The 19,623-nt window shown below is 37.5% G+C and overlaps 1 protein-coding gene across 2 annotated transcripts; it reads left to right on the forward strand.

Annotated features, from left to right (window-relative positions):
* Positions 1 to 897: 897 nt before the first annotated feature.
* On the forward strand, positions 898 to 19,088 carry LOC116209477 (ABC transporter A family member 1). 2 transcript variants are annotated; one of them, XM_031543121.1, is made up of 40 exons: positions 898 to 1,191; positions 1,523 to 1,602; positions 2,258 to 2,426; positions 2,552 to 2,634; positions 4,093 to 4,309; positions 4,747 to 4,973; positions 5,055 to 5,115; positions 5,254 to 5,340; positions 5,638 to 5,870; positions 5,998 to 6,112; positions 6,224 to 6,313; positions 7,133 to 7,353; positions 7,427 to 7,539; positions 8,037 to 8,143; positions 8,975 to 9,037; positions 9,980 to 10,066; positions 10,471 to 10,569; positions 10,660 to 10,844; positions 11,099 to 11,153; positions 11,254 to 11,325; positions 11,964 to 12,665; positions 12,880 to 13,058; positions 13,350 to 13,560; positions 13,667 to 13,750; positions 14,248 to 14,289; positions 14,383 to 14,479; positions 14,638 to 14,765; positions 14,847 to 14,951; positions 15,125 to 15,271; positions 15,452 to 15,712; positions 15,792 to 15,927; positions 16,232 to 16,311; positions 16,398 to 16,505; positions 16,656 to 16,806; positions 17,076 to 17,212; positions 17,308 to 17,382; positions 17,592 to 17,892; positions 18,223 to 18,356; positions 18,526 to 18,584; positions 18,674 to 19,088. In XM_031543121.1, the coding sequence occupies exons 1-40, from the start codon at positions 1,105 to 1,107 to the stop codon at positions 18,753 to 18,755; spliced, it is 5,670 nt and encodes a 1,889-aa protein (XP_031398981.1). In that variant the 5' UTR covers positions 898 to 1,104; the 3' UTR covers positions 18,756 to 19,088. The 2 variants fall into 2 exon arrangements, with proteins under 2 accessions (XP_031398981.1, XP_031398983.1); XM_031543123.1 differs by lacking the exons at positions 898 to 1,191; positions 1,523 to 1,602; positions 2,258 to 2,426; positions 2,552 to 2,634 and having other exon boundaries at positions 4,177 to 4,314.
* The last annotated feature ends 535 nt before the right edge of the window (positions 19,089 to 19,623 follow it).

A 19,623-nucleotide genomic window follows, 5' to 3' on the forward strand; every position in this document is an offset into this window, starting at 1 on the left:
AAGTATAAGCCTCTTGCAAATCCAATGATACATCTATAAGCCGCTATCTTTGCGCTTCGACTTTCGAGGATGAGCTGCCTATGGCCAAAAGCAGATGAACCTAAATAGTCGAGTTAATAGTATATTTTTTTTAAGAGTAAAATCGGTTATTAATATATATGAAGATTTTTCAATGTAGAATTACGAACGGATAATTACTTAAAATTGAAGTATTTCCCCAGCTATTGCATCTATAGATAGATTGATGGGCATGGTCGAATAGTCAGTGTCTCCATTTCACTCGTCTGTAAACTTTACATTGTACCGAATACAGAGGCGCGACCTTTTATCGATTCACAAACTAATAATGCGCCATTCAGCAGGCTATGATCATCGACAAAGAGAAGAAAGCACGGGTTTCACACCTGACTCTACGTCCATAGGCCATTTTAATTTGTACTCAATCCACAACAGTTTTAACTCGGGGTCAGTCGGCATTTGCTCCTTAGCCTACGGGATATTAGCAGCCGTTTCCAGCTACTGTTCCCCTCCCAAGGGGCACATCTAATTTATTGACCAATCGTATATGCTAATCTAATAGTCTCGTCTCGAGTCTTAGCATTGTTACGTAGTACGATGGACCATGAAATACTTGATTGTGGCGGGCCGAATACGTTAAACTAAGAAACTGATTGGCTAACTCCCAATTCCCCAACTCATCACATTTTTTTTTTATTTTAAATTTTTTAATAAATATAAAATAATTATCTTTCCGATGTAAATATTCCCCAAAAATATTTTTTAGTGGGAGTTTTTTTTTTATCGGATGGATAAATAACAGTTCTTTTAATAATAAATAAATAAATAAATAACAAAAAAGGGAAGAAAAAGAAAAAGAAATTTTGCTACTTTGCTTTGGTTTCTCCTGTCAGGGAAGGAACCTTTCCAAATGTCAGAGCGGCTCCTAACAACAGCATTGTCCCCTCCTTCCTCTGCCACCTCCTCCCTTCACCTCCTCCGCGCACCATAGCTGCTGCTTCTTCTTCATATTCCTTACTCTCTCGCCGAAGGGTTTTGGGGTTCATCGCCGGTGGTGAGCTGGGCTGAAGTTCTCTGGCCGGAAAAATGGGAGCTTTCCGGCGACAGCTGAAGGCGATGCTCAGGAAGAACTGGCTCCTCAAGACCCGTCACCCCTTTGCCACCGCCGCCGAGGTCCGACTCTCCCCTTCTCTCTATTATGTTAAGCATTCTGTCTGTGTAGGTTGATCATGGAGATTATAGCTCAGAATCATCGTCAACTGTAACGGCGACTTGTCAAATGTGAATGTCGGTTCAGAGTCAGGAAGTAATATGCATATTCACCGATTACAAAGTCTTTCTTGTTGTGAATCTTGTCTGTTCCTATAAAATACATTGAATTTGATTGCGTTGGAGCTAAAGGCGTGGTGTTGATGAGCAGGGCATGGTTCAATAGTTGCTTGTATTTCGTTTCGTGGTACTGTTCTATAGAAGGTGATGTCAAATTGTTTCTTTCCCATGGCAGATTTTGCTCCCATCGATCGTCATGTTGCTGTTGATAGCGGTTAGAACTCGGGTAGATACACAGATTCACCCAGCTCAACCGTAAGTCCTTATACTTGCTCATCTTGTAGATGAAGAAGCAGCTGCATTTATACTTTGAACTGGGAGCAATTTTTGCCGATGCATTTCTGTGCACAATTTAGTAAAGTTGCAGAAGAGTTTGGTGCACTTATGGATGGTTCATAATCATATAAGTCGATGAAGTATGTTCTGGTACTTGAAAGGCTTTCACGGATGGAAAGAATTTGGAATGCCATGCCACTAAGACTGGGAGGGAAAAAAACCATTAATTTGTGCTTTTCTTTGCACTCACTGGATAGTGGTCTATGTCTCCTGGTCTTTCGATTCTGTTCCTTTTCCAGCATGAAGCTGATGTACACCATTGTACTCGGTGGATTTTCACTTGCACATGAACAAAATCTTCATTTCATATGAAAAGAACGAATCCCTGCCATCAGTCATAATTGGGAGAACTATCCTTGGAGCATATAGTGCATGATGCGGAAAGAATGAATACCAGTAGCTGCCAGAAAGGGTTTCTTCCTGGTGCTGTTGCTGTATACGGACAGTCAAAGCAAAAACTTTTGCTGCTAATTTGTGTGAAATATTTCAGAATTGCATTGTCGTCCCAATTAGATGATTGATTGTAATTTAAATCTGATGGATGCTGAAGCTTTTTCTCTGGATATATGTCCAGGTACATTCAGAAAGACATGTTTGTGGAAGTTGGTAAAGGAATATCCCCTAATTTTCAGGAAGTTTTGGAATTGTTATATGCAAAAGGAGAATTTTTGGCCTTTGCTCCAGATACAAAAGAGACAACAGAGATGATTAAATGGATTTCCTTGAAATTTCCATTGCTGAAGGTACCACCCATCTATATATTTCTTTGGTTTATTATTATGCTCGCAATCCATTGTCTCGAGGTGATGCGAAAGGTCTTTTTACCTCGATTAAAGCAAGTTAGCCGAATCTCATTTTGAATGTACAGTTTGTCAGTAAAGTTTACAAAGATGAGCTGGAGCTGGAGACATACATACTTTCTGACTTTTATGGATCATGCAGCCAAGCCAAGTAAGTTATATATGGTTTAGTGATTTAGAGATAGAGCAGGTTGATCCATTGGGAACTAGTTTCTGGTAAAGTTTTCCATTTATACAATCATTTTGCATAATGATACAGTATCCTGTTATCTCATTGTATTACGCTTATAGGGAGTAATAGACCTTGGAGTCTAGAATGAAGCCTCTTTCTGTGTCTAAACTAGTTTCCATTCTTCTGATAATTGAATATTGTACTACAAAATGCTCCAAGTGGTGCCAATGCTTGAAGGATGTACAAAGAAAAATAAACTTCTATAGGATGTTAAACTTATGTTAGCATTATTGGGCTAATAGGAAACAGCTAATTGCTCAGAAAACATCATCAGATTTAAAAGTAGCAAGATGTAATTCAATTTTATGTTACCAGGTTGAGTTGTCCAGCATATATTTTTCACTGGAGTGGGAATAATACAGCGAACTCCGATTAGTTTGTTACTTAGAAAAAATCCATGCCCATTTGTTCGAAGCCGTTGTTCAATTTAATGCTTCTTTGTGGAATATGGACTCTACAAGTTCTATCTGTATCTAAATAAAGGCCTAGAAATGTTGCAAAAGACGGTGGGAGCATGATCTACAAAATGCTTAGTTCTTTATAGACATATTTCTGTTTTTTATTTGCTCATGTATGATCTGTTTTTTGTTGCGGTGAGAAACCGGTAGATGGGACCCATTAAATGATGCTGACCAGAATCTGCTTAATTGACAACTGAGATTTGGCTGGTCTGCATCTAAACTATTATAACGGGAGAAGGTTTTTTTGGTGTAACTTTTACTCTCCAAAACTACCCATATTAGATATGCTCTTTTTTATGCGAGCAACTAAATTGAGGGCACATTGATAAAATCATACAATAACTGCACACTATAATTTTTTTCTTGGCGAATAACTGCCCTCTACTTCACATACTTTTTTTTTCTGATTCTCTCTCCTCTCATCTGATCCTAACCTCCCATTTCCGTTCCTCTTTTTTCCTTTTTCAACGTTTAAATCCTCAATCTGCATATTTAATTTTTTTTAATGAGATCTGAATAAGCAATTTTTTTTGGTAGTGATCTGAATATGTAAATTAGTTTCATGTTATAGTTGATATTATCGAAAAATCAATCTCAAGTGGAGAAGATGGAAATGAAAAAGAAAAATCTTTAATTTTTGTTAGTTTTTAAATCAATTATATGTTTTAATATGTACTCTGCATAGCAAACTTGTGTTATATTATTGTCAAAGTTAACATTTAGGGTACTCTTTTTCCCACTTGCTAGCATCATTTGAAGCTATGTCATTTTGTTTTCAAAATGTCTACATGGAATGATGTGCTGCTTAATGCGTGTGATTCTATGAAAACTGACATAGTATTTAGTTAGACTCTTACTTGAGAAGTAGGCTGGTATTGGAGGCAATGATACTTAATATACTAATTCCATTATGTAGGAAATGCTCAAACCCCAAAATCAAAGGAGCAGTTGTATTTCATGATCAAGGCCCTCGGTTGTACGACTACAGTATACGCTTGAACCATACATGGGCTTTCTCGGGGTTCCCTGATGTTAAATCTATCATGGACACAAATGGACCTTTCCTCAATGACTTAGAATTGGGCGTCAACCCCATACCTACGATGCAGTACAGCTTCAGTGGATTTTTCACTGTACGGTCAGATTATTCCATAACTGCCTTCTTTTCTGGTGTCTTTTTCATTTCTTAAGGTTTCCAGATTCTTACCAGCAATAAACTTTTCGTTCAGTCTGTTGTTTATCAGTCCAAACATGAATCACTTGTCTGGGTCCTATGTTCTTCTCTATCTGAACCTGATTTGTACTGAGAAATTATTGTCACTATATAATTCCTACTTTCAGAAGTGGAAGAATCATATCTTCTATGTGAAAACCCTCAGATTAGAGATGAATGGAGAAATTGCTTTTTCAGCCCTTGAACTCTGGGATATCATGGCTTCAGTAAAACTTATTTATCAAAAACTTCTTTTCTTTTTAGAATATTTCCTGCAAAGCCACTAAGCAAATTATGATAATTCAATCATTTGAATTCAGCCTTTGGCAATCATTGATTCTTCTGAACTTTCTGCAGCTTCAGCAGGTGTTAGATTCATACATAATACTCGCTGCTCAGCAAGTTCAAACTAATGAAGTTTCTGAAAGGGTGGAACCTTTGTCAAAGACACATGATAGACCTTCCTCACTGGAGCAGTCATGGATGGAATATGTCCCTTCCAACATAAGGATAGCACCATTTCCAACTCGTGAATATACCGATGATGAGTTCCAATCGATTGTCAAAAATGTTATGGGAGTATTGTATGTCTGACTTGAATTTTCTCCTATCTTGCCAAAACCAATACTTCTTTTATTTGATTAGTTTGATACTGGGATGTGCAGATACCTTTTGGGATTTCTCTATCCAATCTCACGTCTGATCAGCTATTCTGTGTTTGAGAAGGTATTGTAATGCATCATAGTGACATTTGCAATTGTTGATTAAGACAAAAGCTGTGCTTCTCTCTTTTTGTTTCTATTGTTTGGAGTCTCTTGACATTCTTAGGCAAGGTTTCTTATATCTTGATTGGTAAATTTTCAGGAACAAAAAATAAAAGAAGGTCTCTACATGATGGGACTGAAAGATGGGGTCTTCCATTTATCTTGGTTTATAGCTTATGCTTTCCAGGTATGATGCCGTTTGAATGTGATTGTTATTTTCCCAAACTCTAAAAGGTAGAAGCTGTGGACATAAGTTAAAAAGTAAAATTTTGAGAAATATGTGGCATCTTAGGAGATAGGACTGGGCTCTGGACGTGAATGATGTGCCCTTTCCACTACATAGTACATACATTAATGTGGCTGGAGATACTATATTTGTTAGCATTCATAGAATTAGTGATGAATTATTCCTTCACCAGGTTTTCTAGATTCTGTTAACAGTATTCATGAGGCTCTCATTTTCTTTACCCTTTTGGATTTGCAGTTTGCCATCTCTTCAGGGATCATTACAATTTGTAGCATGGGTAGCCTTTTCAAGTACAGCGACGAGTCGGTGGTTTTTGTGTATTTCTTTTCTTTTGGACTCAGTGCAATCATGATGTCATTTTTGATCTCGACATTCTTCACACGGGCAAAGACAGCTGTTGCAGTTGGTACCCTTTCTTTTCTGGGAGCCTTCTTTCCTTACTACACTGTCAATGATCCAGCTGTTCCCATGTAAGTCCTAAGCCAAAAATGACATGCATGTGCGCACCCACATGTACATATTTTTTGTGTGTGCAAGGGTATATTTTGGACCTTAATATTTTGTGGAATATAATTATTCTAATCTTGCTGCTATTAGGGTATTAAAAATAATTGCCTCTCTGCTTTCACCTACGGCCTTCGCTCTTGGGTCAATCAATTTTGCTGACTATGAGCGTGCTCATGTTGGGCTCCGTTGGAGCAATATTTGGCGGGTATATTTGCTTAATAATTACTGTGTTGTTGTGATTAATGTTTCACATTTACATTCTCTTGCCATTTTCAATAAGTTTAATCATTAATACGGAGAGGATGTTGTGGTGCAGGCATCATCTGGTGTGAACTTTTTGGTCTGTCTCCTGATGATGTTGCTTGATTCTCTTCTGTACTGTGTAATTGGTCTTTACCTGGATAAGGTAAGTTCCTTCCATGTGACCACTTTATCTAGAAGTTATGCTTGTGGAAGGGTTTTGTTGTTCTTGTATTAAATTGGTAAAATTATGGTATTTGATGTCCAAGAAGGGTTCTTAAGTCTGTAGCAGTCGTCGATAAGAGCTGCCTAAGATATCCAAAGGAATAGATATTTCAATATGCATTGAGTAGAACTTTTAGGTTCAGATTCAATGCAAATGCCTCCTTGAATGTGTTCAATGATGAATTTTAATTGAATTTTGTTGGAAAAGGTCTCCTATTTCCCTTTCTACTCGAGGTGTAGTCATGTTGATGCTGTTGAGTGATGAACAGTAAAGCATGCCTTTAACAAGCTTAAGCTTTTAGATCAGTTGGTAGGGGACCTTAAAAATTATGGTATCAATGCTCTGCTTCGAGTCTTGATACCCGTGCATATGTTCCCATTTGATCATATAATTCCATATGTTAAGGCTTCAAACTTATTTGAGCCCACTCGTGAGTGAGAGTGTTATGTAATAATTGCGTTCATCTTACAAGCTGAAGCATTTAATTAGTTGGCACTGGTCTTTAAAATTCAAAGGCCTAAATACAATCTCATATTTTTTGCTAATAAGAAAATTTACTAGGAATTTTGAGGTACTCTTCAGTTTAGGAACGTTTTTTCAGATCTTAAAGCTCTTGGTCAATAGGTTGTGACAACTGGGGTGGAAGTGCTCTCATAGATATGTTAGATATGCTGTCCATAAGATGATTAGTTGGGTTGTGTGGTCAAATTTTTCCAAGTAATATCTCTCTTGGCTTCTCTAATTTGTCCTTCTGATCAGCTCTTTACTTGGGGCGAAAGAGTGCTTTACCCTTGGGACTCCATGTGGGGCAAGTGTTTCAGACGGAATAAATGTAGTTCAGCGCTCACAACTTCTACCATGGAACCAAAAAGCTCCATGAAATATAACCAGAGGAAGGTGGCTGCATTGGGAAAAGATATTTCCGAACCTGCTATCGAACCAATAAGCTTGGATATGAAACAACAAGAGGTTGACGGCAGGTATTAGCTTCTGACATATGACTTTTTTGCTTCTTACTCATAATTTATGTTTTTAATACGCTTTGTTTTGCAGGTGCATCCAAATTAGGAACTTGTGTAAGGTGTATGCCACGAATAAGAGAAAATGTTGCGCGGTTAACTCACTGAAGTTAACACTATATGAAAACCAGATTCTAGCTCTTCTAGGTTAGTGCTTTTATTTGACTTTCAGCATCATTTTGGAGTCTTATTATCTCCTTCTTATCTTTGGTATGGTACCTGATATCTGATTTCTTAAGAGATGTCATGTTTTGAATGCGCTGTCATTAAGACTTCCATCGGTTTAATCAGATGCATGATAATGTTCTCATAGGCATTTCAAAGAAGAAAGATTATTAGTATCAGGTCAGGGATGGAATCCAACGGCTTCCATTTCAGTGTCTCACACATAGATACTAATTTGAAGCAGAAAGTCCTCATAAGCTATACTACCTGTTCTATTTTTCTATTAACATCTTCAGCAATAATATTTCTTTCATCTGCCTGTGCATTATAAAATGACATTTTGTATGTACATGCCTTAACAAAAATCTCACTCAATATTTATTCAAGCACTTTAGGTGGCTGGGGATATGATAAGGGGTTGAGATGCGGGCATATTGTTTAATATTTGTCTGCTGATTATGGATTTTCTTATTTTGTAGGACATAATGGAGCTGGTAAGAGTACTACGATATCAATGCTTGTTGGCCTTATTCGTCCTACTTCAGGGGACGCTTTGGTATTTGGGAAAAATATTAGGACAGAAATGGTAAGTCCTTTATAAATGACTCTTCAGGCAAAGACCTTATCTTTACATGTTCTTTCTAGAGCTTATGGCTTGGAGACGTGTCTAAGATCGTGCTTGTTGCTTGGGCTCATTATACAATCCAATTGATTCTTCTCATAAATGTTAGTGTCCAGCAAAAAGATATCCTAATATGAATTTTACAGTGAGTGTCTCTTTGAGAACTTTGGATCTAATTTATATATCTGCTAGTTATGTTGATTGTTGGGGTTAATTTTGTGATGAATGATATGAGCATGTGTGCTGCACGTCTTTTTTTCTTTCTTTCCAGATTTTGTAGCCAGACAGCTGGTTTAGCTGGGAATGGCTATGTGCTGGTGGGCTTTTCCTTGAGTAATATATTACTTCCGTTGATAACAATACTTAAGCAACATATTCTTGTCTTTCTCTAGCACTTTATATGGCAGGGTCCAGACAAAAGTCAAACAACTGGAGATTCCTGCATGCTCTAGTTATTGACGTAGATCTAATTGACTTTCTTGGGGTTGACATTTGATGTTTGCCCATATAGGTGTGCTATTTCTGGTTTTGAAATGATTTTTTTTTTTTAGGTCTGAAACTTTTGAATTTCAAAGAATTTTGTTTTCTTTTCCACCTGAGTGATTAGCAACAATTTCATATGGTGCCTTCATCAGGAAGCTATATATTTTGCGTGCATTTCATGAGAACACATAATGACTCATAATGCAAATGTATTAGCAGAATGGGTTTGTATTCCTCTCCCCTGTTTGTTTTTTAAAAATACTTTCCTAGAAATTTTGTTGTATCGTTAGCTGAATAATAGTGTTTTTGCAGGATGAGATAAGGAAGTGTTTGGGAGTTTGCCCTCAGAATGATATCCTTTTCCCTGAATTGACTGTAAGTTCTAGAATTGCCTTTGTTTTTTTGCCCTTCATGTATCAAATCAGATATGATTGCATCTCTCTTCAATTACTTCTACCTCAATATATAATTACTTAATACTAATTTAGGTCAGAAAAAGTAGAGTTCTTTGAAGTTTAGAATATATAGAATGGAGTTGAGTCAAAATAGAATTGAAGCTATGAGCTGTTGCTTTCTTCAAGTAATAGAAGGCTCAACTATTAGATTATTAGCTTTCTGAGGAATAATTGTAGCTTGAGATGCTTGGAACTTCATGATATTCTTTATAAAGGAACAGTTAGTATCTTCTTCCAATGCCACTTTCCAATCTAGTTGCTTTAGGAAGTTGAATGAGCCCAGTTCTGAGCTGTATTAGCTAATATACTTTATAATGACGGTAAGAAGGTATCCTTTTCTTTCTATTAATTATTTCTTGAGAGAATAAAATACTGAAACGATTGTCATGTCATTTATGAGAAGCTGTTGAAGAGCATGCATTAACGTAAATAATGCAAAACCACTTTTAGCATTTGGTTCATGAATCGTTAAGGGAATTCTCGGGTTTAATTTCATTTAAACATGAAATATATCACTTGCATGTTCTTGCTTCATTAGGGGAATTCCAAATAATGGCACTATTGTCTTTATACTGATGTAACCTAAACATAATTAAACTGAATAAAAGTTACAATAGAAGGTTTTTGCCATATCCCAAACTCAGTCATCAATTTCATGTTAAAAAACCTATTAAAACTTCCAGGGTTGTAGCCATAAGATTGAGTAATTTCTTTTTCGATTTTATCCTCGTAATCGCTGCAGCAATCGCAGCTGAATGGATCTTATTGATTGCCATTAGTGTAACTCATGTCGCAGATAGCTGATTGCTTTTAGTATGCTTCATATTTACTGTTGTTTGACATGTTTGGTTACCATATGCAGGTGAGAGAACATTTGGAAATGTATGCTGTTCTGAAAGGTGTGGAGGAAGACCATGTAGAGAATGTCGTGTCAAATATGGTTGATGAAGTGAGTGTTCTCTCTTCATATCCTTTGGAGTTCTTTCTGTATTGTTTGATGAGCTAGTCTTTCCATCTTCTTACATAGATGTTTCTGCAAGTCACCCCTCATTGATTCGAAATTTCTGTGTTCTATATTCATTTAAAAGTTTTTCTACTTTCTAATGAGACTGATATAGCACAGGATAGTAATAGCTGTGTAATTCTATGCTCTTTTTGATATAAAATATTCAATCTTTGACATCTCTTAAATGATTTTTATACGAGAATGGATGTCATTAATACAGCTGTGTGTGTATTAGATACTGAATGCATTTACAATCTTTAATTTAAAGGGAAAAAAGAAGGAAAAGGCCATGCTGAGTAAGGGGTTATATCATTGAGATTTGAGTGTTCTTTGCTTACTATAATCAGGTGGGTTTGGCTGATAAAGTCAACACCACTGTAAGGGCTCTCTCTGGTGGCATGAAGAGGAAGCTGTCTCTTGGAATTGCTCTGATAGGAAACAGCAAGGTGCTACAATATCTCTACATTCCTGTTCTTGTCCTTATCTTTATTTGATGTTTGGAATTTCTAAATAGAGTTTCCAGTATCTTCTTGCAGGTTATTGTACTTGATGAACCCACAAGTGGAATGGATCCATATTCAATGCGATTGACATGGCAGTTGATAAAAAAAATTAAAAAAGGCAGGATTATTCTGTTGACAACACACTCTATGGATGAAGCAGATGAACTTGGAGATCGAATAGCTATTATGGCTAACGGCTCATTAAAATGTTGTGGAAGGTAATGCTGCTCTTTCTTCAACTTCTCAACGTTCATTTCTTTGCAATTGAACAGAGAAAGAAATGGATTTAGAGTAATTATAGATGCTTTTCTTGCCACTGTTAAAGACGCTATTGAATTATCCACTTCTATACCCTGCAAAATATTTGTTTACATACAGGCAAATCACGCTCCTTTGTTATAATTCAGAAGGACCAGTAATTTAGAAGGCAATTGTTCCTTAACCTATCTTTTTGTCTACCTTCTACCGCCAGCTCCCTTTTCCTGAAGCATCAATATGGTGTTGGTTACACTCTCACTTTGGTGAAGGTACAAACCTTTTTCAGTTTATTTAATTCTAACTTTAGGTTTCTCATGAAATATGGTAACACTGCCATCCTGTTATTGACTGGCTTTTCCTTCTTTTTAGTCGGCTCCTACTGCCTCTGCTGCTGCTGATATTGTATACCGTCACATTCCATCAGCAATCTGTGTCAGTGAGGTAATTGTCAGTTACCTAGTTATGAAAGCACTGTGATTCTCGGAATTAAATAGAATGATGAAATTTGTTACACATTCGTTTATTTGTTTTCCGCCTTGCACGCACATTCTTTTTGTAATATATCTACTATTACTATATTGGAGAAGAGTGTAGTGGTGTGACTTTGAGTTTCCTAAAATACACTTATTATAATATTTTTTTATTTATAACAACCATTATATTAGGAATACAACTGTAAATATACATAATTAACTATCCTATGTTTCCTCCACCACTTTTCACTCTCCTCTCTCCCTGTATTTCTCTATCCCTTTTCTCCTCTCTCCTACTTTTGGTCACCTCACTCTTCTATTTTTTTAATCAAATTTATTTACTAATAAATTTTCAAAATGTTAACACTGATTAATAATTAACACTAACTCTGCTTAATATTTTCGTCCACTTAAACTTAGATTATAAATTTAAATTTGTTTCTTAGTAATTTAAGTTATAGAAATCGTGCACACAGTGTGGTTATAGATCTAGTTTGGTATATTTATGAACTTGATTGATGGAATGTGATTGTGTGAAGTCATTTCTCATTCCTGGACTCTGGAGGTCAAATAGCACTAAGCTTTGCATTCTATCCTCTTTCTCAGGTTGGAACTGAGATTTCTTTCAAGCTTCCTTTAGCTTCATCGCCTTTCTTTGAGGGTATGTTCAGAGAAATTGAAAGTTGCATGATGAGATCAACCTCTTCGTCAGTAAAAGGCAGTTCTGAGGAGTTACTTGGCATAGAAAGCTATGGCATCTCCGTGACAACGCTGGAGGAGGTATTCTTGAGGGTGGCAGGGTCTGAATGTGATGAAGCTGAAAATTTTGTCCCTGGGAAGAGTGCTGTTTCACCTAATCCTGTCATATCTCAAGCTTCAAATGATCAAGCTCCGAAACTTCTTTCCCATAACAAAGTCTATGGAAGTTACAAGAAGGTTCTTTGGACTCTTTGTGCCATAATAGGGAGAGCCTGCAGATTAATTGTTGCTACAATTCTCAGCTTCTTGAACTTTTTGAGTATGCAATGCTGTAGTTGCTGTCTCTTTTCAAGATCTATAGTTTGGCAGCATTCTAAAGCACTATTGATAAAGAGGGCCATATCTGCTCGGAGGGATCGGAAGACAATCATTTTCCAGCTTCTGATTCCAGCTGTTTTTCTATTGCTTGGTCTTATTCTTCTTACGCTTAAGCCGCACCCCGATCAGCAGCCACTGACTTTTACAACTTCACATTTCAATCCGTTATTAAGCGGAGGAGGTGGCGGTGGTCCAATTCCATTTGATCTATCCTGGCCTATTGCAAATGAGGTTTGTAAAGCATTGTCATTTTACTGTCATTTTCTTCTCTTTTTTCAAAATTTGCTCTCATTCATGGCGTTCTTGTGATGCTAGATCTTTGATGATATACTTCCCCTTAGAACATTCCAGTTTTATCTCCTTTTCTTTTATTTATTTATTTGTATCCTTGTTTCATATTCAACTGGAATATCTTCATCCTTCAAGGAGCTAATTGATGCTGCAGGTTGTCCCATATATTCAGGGAGGACGGATCCAAAAAATTAAACCAAGTTCATATAAATTCCCTGATGCAGAAAAGGCATTAGCCGATGCTGTGGAGGCCGCAGGGCCTACTCTGGGACCGGTTTTACTTTCTATGAGTGAATTTCTCATGTCGAGCTTCAATGAATCTTATCAATCAAGGTTTGCTACCTAATAATTTAATGCATTCTATGTCAGTTCAATGTTAGTTATATGGTAATCCACCGGCTCTACTGGAAAATCTTTTGAATCATATACTAGTAGAATATAATGTACTGTAGTAGAGATTCTTTGATTCTTCAAGTTCATTCTTTATGTTGTCGTCCTTGTTTTCAATTATACATGTATCTTCACTGCCACTAAAGCAATTGTAACTTCTATAGCTTGTTCAAGCTGTAAGTCACTGGCCTGCCAAAAAATGAAAAGTTGATTTGTGGATGTCCTCATGTGAAGGTATGGGGCAGTTGTGATGGATGATCAGAACGATGATGGAAGTATCGGCTATACAGTACTGCATAACGGTTCTTGTCAACATGCAGCTCCGACATTCATTAATTTAATGAATGGTGCAATTCTTAGACTTGCTACTGGAGACAAAAATATGACTCTTCGGACTCGCAACCATCCTCTTCCAATGACCAAGAGCCAGAGGTTGCAGCGTCATGTAAGCTTCTCTACTTATAGTATACAAGTACATGTAGTAATTATTCTTTGTTCACTCTCTAAGAGGACACTAAAATAATAATTACTTTTACTATGATACTATGCAGGATCTAGATGCCTTCTCCGCTGCTATCATTGTGAACTTAGCATTCTCATTTATTCCTGCCTCATTTGCTGTTTCCATTGTGAAGGTATTAATCCTAGGCCACTGTCTTAATTCCATATTTGGAAGTGGGCACGCTTTGTCATTTTCATCTGTATGGATTACCATACTTAGTGTAGGCTTTTCTTTCCTTTTTAGTTTGTTCTTCCCTTTTAGTTGCCCATCATTTTTCCTCTTCTATGGTCATACAGTGATTTTTTCTATATGCTGTCAGCTGCCCATCTCTAACACAATTGTATTCACTATTTGGAACATGTTTTTTCTTTTTATGCCTTATTGTTCAATTTGCATATTTATGTATACTGCACACCACATGGTTCTAACATGGACTGGCAGAGGTTTCTCTTTTATGTAAATGGAAGCTCAGTTTTAGGTCACTTTTTTGAGGAACAGGCAGTCCCTCTATGCTTCAAATGAATAATGAATTTTCACCATATTTTCCATCCAGATACTCTTTGGATCGTGTAATACAATCTTGCGATATCCTCTTGTGCCTTACTATCTTCATGTTATAATGTTGTGCAGGAGCGTGAAGTGAAGGCTAAACACCAACAGCTGATTAGCGGGGTATCAAATTTTCTGATGCTTTTACAATCAACTGTTGGTTATATTCTCCCCTGAAAGAGATCTTTTATGATTTAATCTCTTTCTTTTATGCAGGTCTCTGTTCTTTCCTACTGGACTTCAACTTATATGTGGGACTTCATCAGCTTCTTATTCCCTTCATCATTTGCAATAGTTCTCTTTTACATCTTTGGTATGTCCCTGAACTTTGATTTCTTATCATCCTTGTTTTCAATTTCATAAGTATTTATTAGTGAGATATCATTCCTTGAAGGAGGGAAAAGACCAAAGGAGTTTTCTCCCAGAGAAAGACTTGTATGTGCCCTCTTACATGTTGATTTGGACTTACAGGTCTGGAACAATTCATTGGAGTGGGCCGCATACTTCCAACAGTTCTCATGTTTCTGGAATTTGGATTGGCAGTTGCCTCATCAACATATTGCCTCACCTTTTTCTTCACTGACCACACCATGGCTCAGGTAAGAGAAGTTCATTGTATAGACTCCCATTTTGGGTGCTCAAGCTTAATTTCAGGCTAAATCTATTTTACTTACTTGCAGAATGTGGTACTTCTGGTTCACGTTTTCTCTGGTCTTATCCTTATGGTTATCTCATTTATCATGGGGCTTATTAAGTCAACAGCAAGTGCCAACAATTTGCTCAAGGTCAGAATTTATTTTACAAAATTAATATTTTTTCTTCTATACAAGTTCAGATAAAGTTGTATAACTGTTAGCAAGATAGCTGAGCTGGTCTATGAAAATGTTAATGTAAGTTGGTAGCGGCAGGATTTTGAGAAACTTATAGGTTGAGTTGTCTGTTGTAAACTCTCTTTCAGAACTTCTTCAGAATATCACCAGGGTTCTGTTTTGCTGATGGACTTGCTTCACTCGCTCTTCTTCGGCAAGGCATGAAAGATAAATCTAGTGATGGTGCTTTTGATTGGAATGTCACTGGTGCTTCTCTCTCTTACCTTGGCCTTGAGGTATAAGAGCTTTAAGCCTGGCTAGTTTTCCATTTTATCGTGTTGATGAACAATTTCATTAAGCCTCAATCTTGTGGGTTCCACTTAAAGATATAGCTCTATCTGAACTTTAACGCATGTTGATTATAATTTTGGAGTATTAGTCCTTATTTTGTCTTGTGACCTCAATTCTCTTTGCAGAGCATGATTTACTTCACTTTGACGCTTGGGCTTGAAGTCCTGCCACTTCACAAGTTGAATTTGGCTGTGATCCAACAATGTTGGGGAAAATTTAGAAGAAATCGCTATGTTAAATCATCTAGTTATTCTGAGCCACTCCTGAAATCTTCAGAAACTGCTTCTGTTGATATTGATGAAGACATTGATGTATTATCTGAGAGGAAGAGGGTCCTTTCAGGTTCCACAGACAATGCGCTCCTCTATCTACGCAACCTTCGGAAGGTAATAGCTTTTTCTCTTGTTTCGCTTGATGATATGAATTGCTTCAAGGTTCTGAAATTCCAAACCTAACTGCTTATAGGTATACCACGGGGGAAAGCATCATAGTGCAAAAGTGGCTGTTCATTCTTTGACCTTTTCACTTCAACAAGGAGAATGCTTCGGCTTTTTAGGAACAAATGGAGCGGGGAAGACCACAACACTGTCAATGCTCACTGGTTTGTCCTAATTTTCTTTTCCTGGTCCATATAAAGAGGGCCCTCCTATTATAAAATGTATTTTCCTCCACATCATATTGAAAAGAATGTTCTGCCTATGTCCACTGTATTCAGTTTTTTTATATGAGGTAGTTTTGTTGAGGGCAGGACTCAAAAAATGTCATATTTTATTAAGTCATATAGCAGGGAAGTATAGCATATAGCTCCGATGCTTCTCATTCTGCATTCTGAAATTCGATGTGTTAAACGTGGTTAGTGAAATATGTTATCTTCCCCAGTTTTTAAGGTGAGAGTCTTCTTGCAGGAGAAGAGTATCCCACTGATGGAACTGCTTTCATATTTGGAAGAGACATACGCTCAGATCCTAAGGCTGCTCGTCGCCATGTACATGTTGCATTGCGTTCTAGTTTGTTCAATGGTAGTAACTTAATAGTATAGGGCATCTAAAACTTGTCCTATTTTGTTGGCAGATTGGTTACTGCCCACAATTTGATGCACTGTTGGAATATCTAACTGTCAGAGAGCATCTCGAACTTTATGCAAGAATAAAGACAGTTCCAGATCAAAGGGTACATGATGTATGTCTCAGAAGACCTTAATATACTGTACATACTAAATTCTATATGTTGAGAAAGGATTCTGAGTTGCTAAATAAATTTGACTTGATGCACATGATTCCTGGTGACAAATTTGAGATGAACCTTCAGAGGCTTTGATTGTGTTGGCAGGTTGTTATGGAAAAGTTAATGGAGTTTGACTTGCTTAAGCATGCTAATAAACCATCGTATTCCCTAAGTGGGGGTAACAAGCGCAAATTATCGGTTGCAATTGCAATGATTGGAGATCCTCCCATAGTCATCCTTGATGAGCCTTCTACGGGTAAATTGTCTGATTATCACATTTTCCTCTTTCGTTTTGAATCTCTCGATAGCTCTCTATGGCAAAACCAAAATCCTCTGTTATATCTGTCTTGTCTGATGCGAACAAGTTTAGATATTTCATCCTGGGTTCTTCAGTTGCAGAATGAAATATGTGAAGAAACAATGGTGTGATGTAATATTGCTATTACATCTGGATACTAGCTGCGACATGGATCTTGCTGAAAGCTTGGTTCATTTTGTGATTTTAGCAACTGCTTTTGGTTGCAGGTATGGATCCCATTGCCAAGCGATTCATGTGGGATGTCATATCCCGTCTATCAACAAGGCGAGGCAAGACAGCAGTAATCTTAACAACTCACAGCATGAATGAAGCTCAAGCACTCTGCACACGCATCGGAATAATGGTAATCATTCTCGGAGTCATTACGAACTGAAAAAAAAAAAAAAACGTTATCTATCACAAGTAGAATTATCTTTTCACTTATTGTTTGATGTGAAGGTCGGAGGCAGGTTAAGATGCATAGGGAGCCCTCAGAACTTGAAAACGCGGTTTGGGAATCATCTTGAGCTGGAGGTATGATATCCGATTAAAGCATTTTAAAGAGAAATTTTCAGGAGAATTGGTTGATTAATGTTATAAGTGGACGGTTCCAGTGATTTAAGCTAGGAGAAAAACAGAAGACAAAACTTACATTATTGTTTCTGTCGAATACGTTTCTTCATTAAATAGCACTTCTCTTGCATTAGAGAACCCTCACACTATTCTGACCCTTTTCTCCTCAGGTCAAACCTACTGAAGTCAACCCTGAGGACTTGGAGAACCTTTGCCAAATCATTCAGGGGAGGCTATTCAACATTCCTCAACAGAGGAGCTTACTGGATGATCTGGAAGTTTGTATCGGGGGCAATGATTCCATTACAGCGGAAAATGCAACAGTAGCAGAGACAAGTATGTCACAAGAAATGATAACGACAATTGGCCGCTGGCTTGGAAATGAAGAGAGGACGAGGGCACTTTTGTCTTCAACGAATGCTGCTGGTGGGGCTGCTAGCGAGCAGTTATCAGAGCAGTTGTTTCGGGATGGTAAAGTGGCCCTTATCATTTTCTACTTTTTCCCTCTGCTAATGAGCAAGAAAATAGATAATTTTAGTAAATGATGTTTGGCTGTTTTACTACTCGTTTCAGAATTATAAAACCCCTGTTTAACGATCTAGTCATGCATAGGAGTTCGAACAGAATGGTGGGCTTAATTGCGTGGTTTGCTACATACTCTTTACGTGCATTTCATCCTGTTAGGTCCCTGGTTTAATTATCCAATCACTGTGCAGCATCATTTGTTGAAGAGGTAGTTATTAGCCCGTTGTTTTCATGAAAGAGTCTCATCGTTTGCTTAAAACTGAATATACTTTGTAGGTGGTATACCATTGCCTGTATTTTCCGAGTGGTGGTTGGCCAAAGAAAAGTTTGCAGTCATAGACTCCTTTGTCTTATCTTCGTTCCCTGGGGCAACATCCCAAGGCTGCAACGGCATGAACATCAAGTATCAGGTAAAGTAACTAAGTACTCGAAAATTTTCTCTGTTCAATAATCATGTTCCTCGATTCGTAGGTCGATTGCGATATTTCCTACTTCCTAGTGTCCAATGGACCAGTCCGTAAGTCCATGAACTCAGTTTGCTTTTCTGAAGTTTTGATTTATCTTTTGCTTCTCTTGCAGTTGCCTTATCAAGAAGGCCTTTCATTGGCAGATGTTTTCGGGCATCTAGAGAGAAACAGGTGAAGTGAAGGTCGAGCTTATTTTCTCTCCCGTTTTACCTTCTGACTTGGATTCCCCAACCTGACATTTTCGACTCACTTTCTTTCAGAAATCGCCTGGGAATAGCCGAGTACAGTATAAGTCAGTCGACTCTCGAGACCATATTCAATCATTTTGCAGCTAACCCATGAGTCCTTTTCTTTCTCCTCGTATTGGATACGACCCTTCTCGCTCGGTAATTCATCCGCAGTGGGACCAGAGGATGTGATTGTAGATGTAGTAGAATCTATAGAGCAGGTAGGCTCATAATTTTGAATCTTGAGTCCCTAGGCACTGTACATGGACAAAAACTTCATACTAAAAATGGTACTGTAGAAATACATATTGTTAAACTTACCCGACCTATCGGGCCAATTCCTCTCGATTTGCCATCTAACTATGAATTTCTTAACATTTCTACAATGATGTAAAGAAATGAGGAAGACGATATATGATAGATAGCAGCAGCTAACAGTTAAAAGCCATATTCGGTAGTCACTCGGTTCTTTTGGAATGTGCGGTTTTTGTCATCGCAGTCTCTGCTTGAGCAATCGCCGTATCATCATTTACGAACTCCGACATCTCGTGAATATACTCGAGTCGATCTGTGCATTCGATCTTACAGATATACTCGAGATCTTTATTTTGTTCAACAGAACGTTTGAGGCTTTACGGAAACCGCCACAAATTGATACCGACATCTACTAAATGAACGTGGAAAAAGCAGGAGCAAGAAAATTTCTTCATCAAAAGACATCTTTTCCTCCAAGCCGACATTAAAATCAATTTTAGACGAACATCTTTTTCTATGAAACATCTACCCCCCGACAACATTGAGCTAAAACGGTCAAAAATGGCGACATACTGCTGCTGCTGTTCTTCCTCTTCCTGTCACCTTCCTGAATATTTCCTCTGTGGGCGTCTCTGTGTCTGTGTGCAAGTCAACATGTTTGACTGATTTTTATTTGAAACTTGAAGAAGGAGAATAGGACTGTGTATATCCTTCTGCAGTGAAAGGCG

This window comes from Punica granatum, chromosome 5 (genome assembly GCF_007655135.1).
Source record: "Punica granatum isolate Tunisia-2019 chromosome 5, ASM765513v2, whole genome shotgun sequence".
In the NCBI taxonomy this organism is placed as follows: Eukaryota; Viridiplantae; Streptophyta; class Magnoliopsida; order Myrtales; family Lythraceae; genus Punica; species Punica granatum.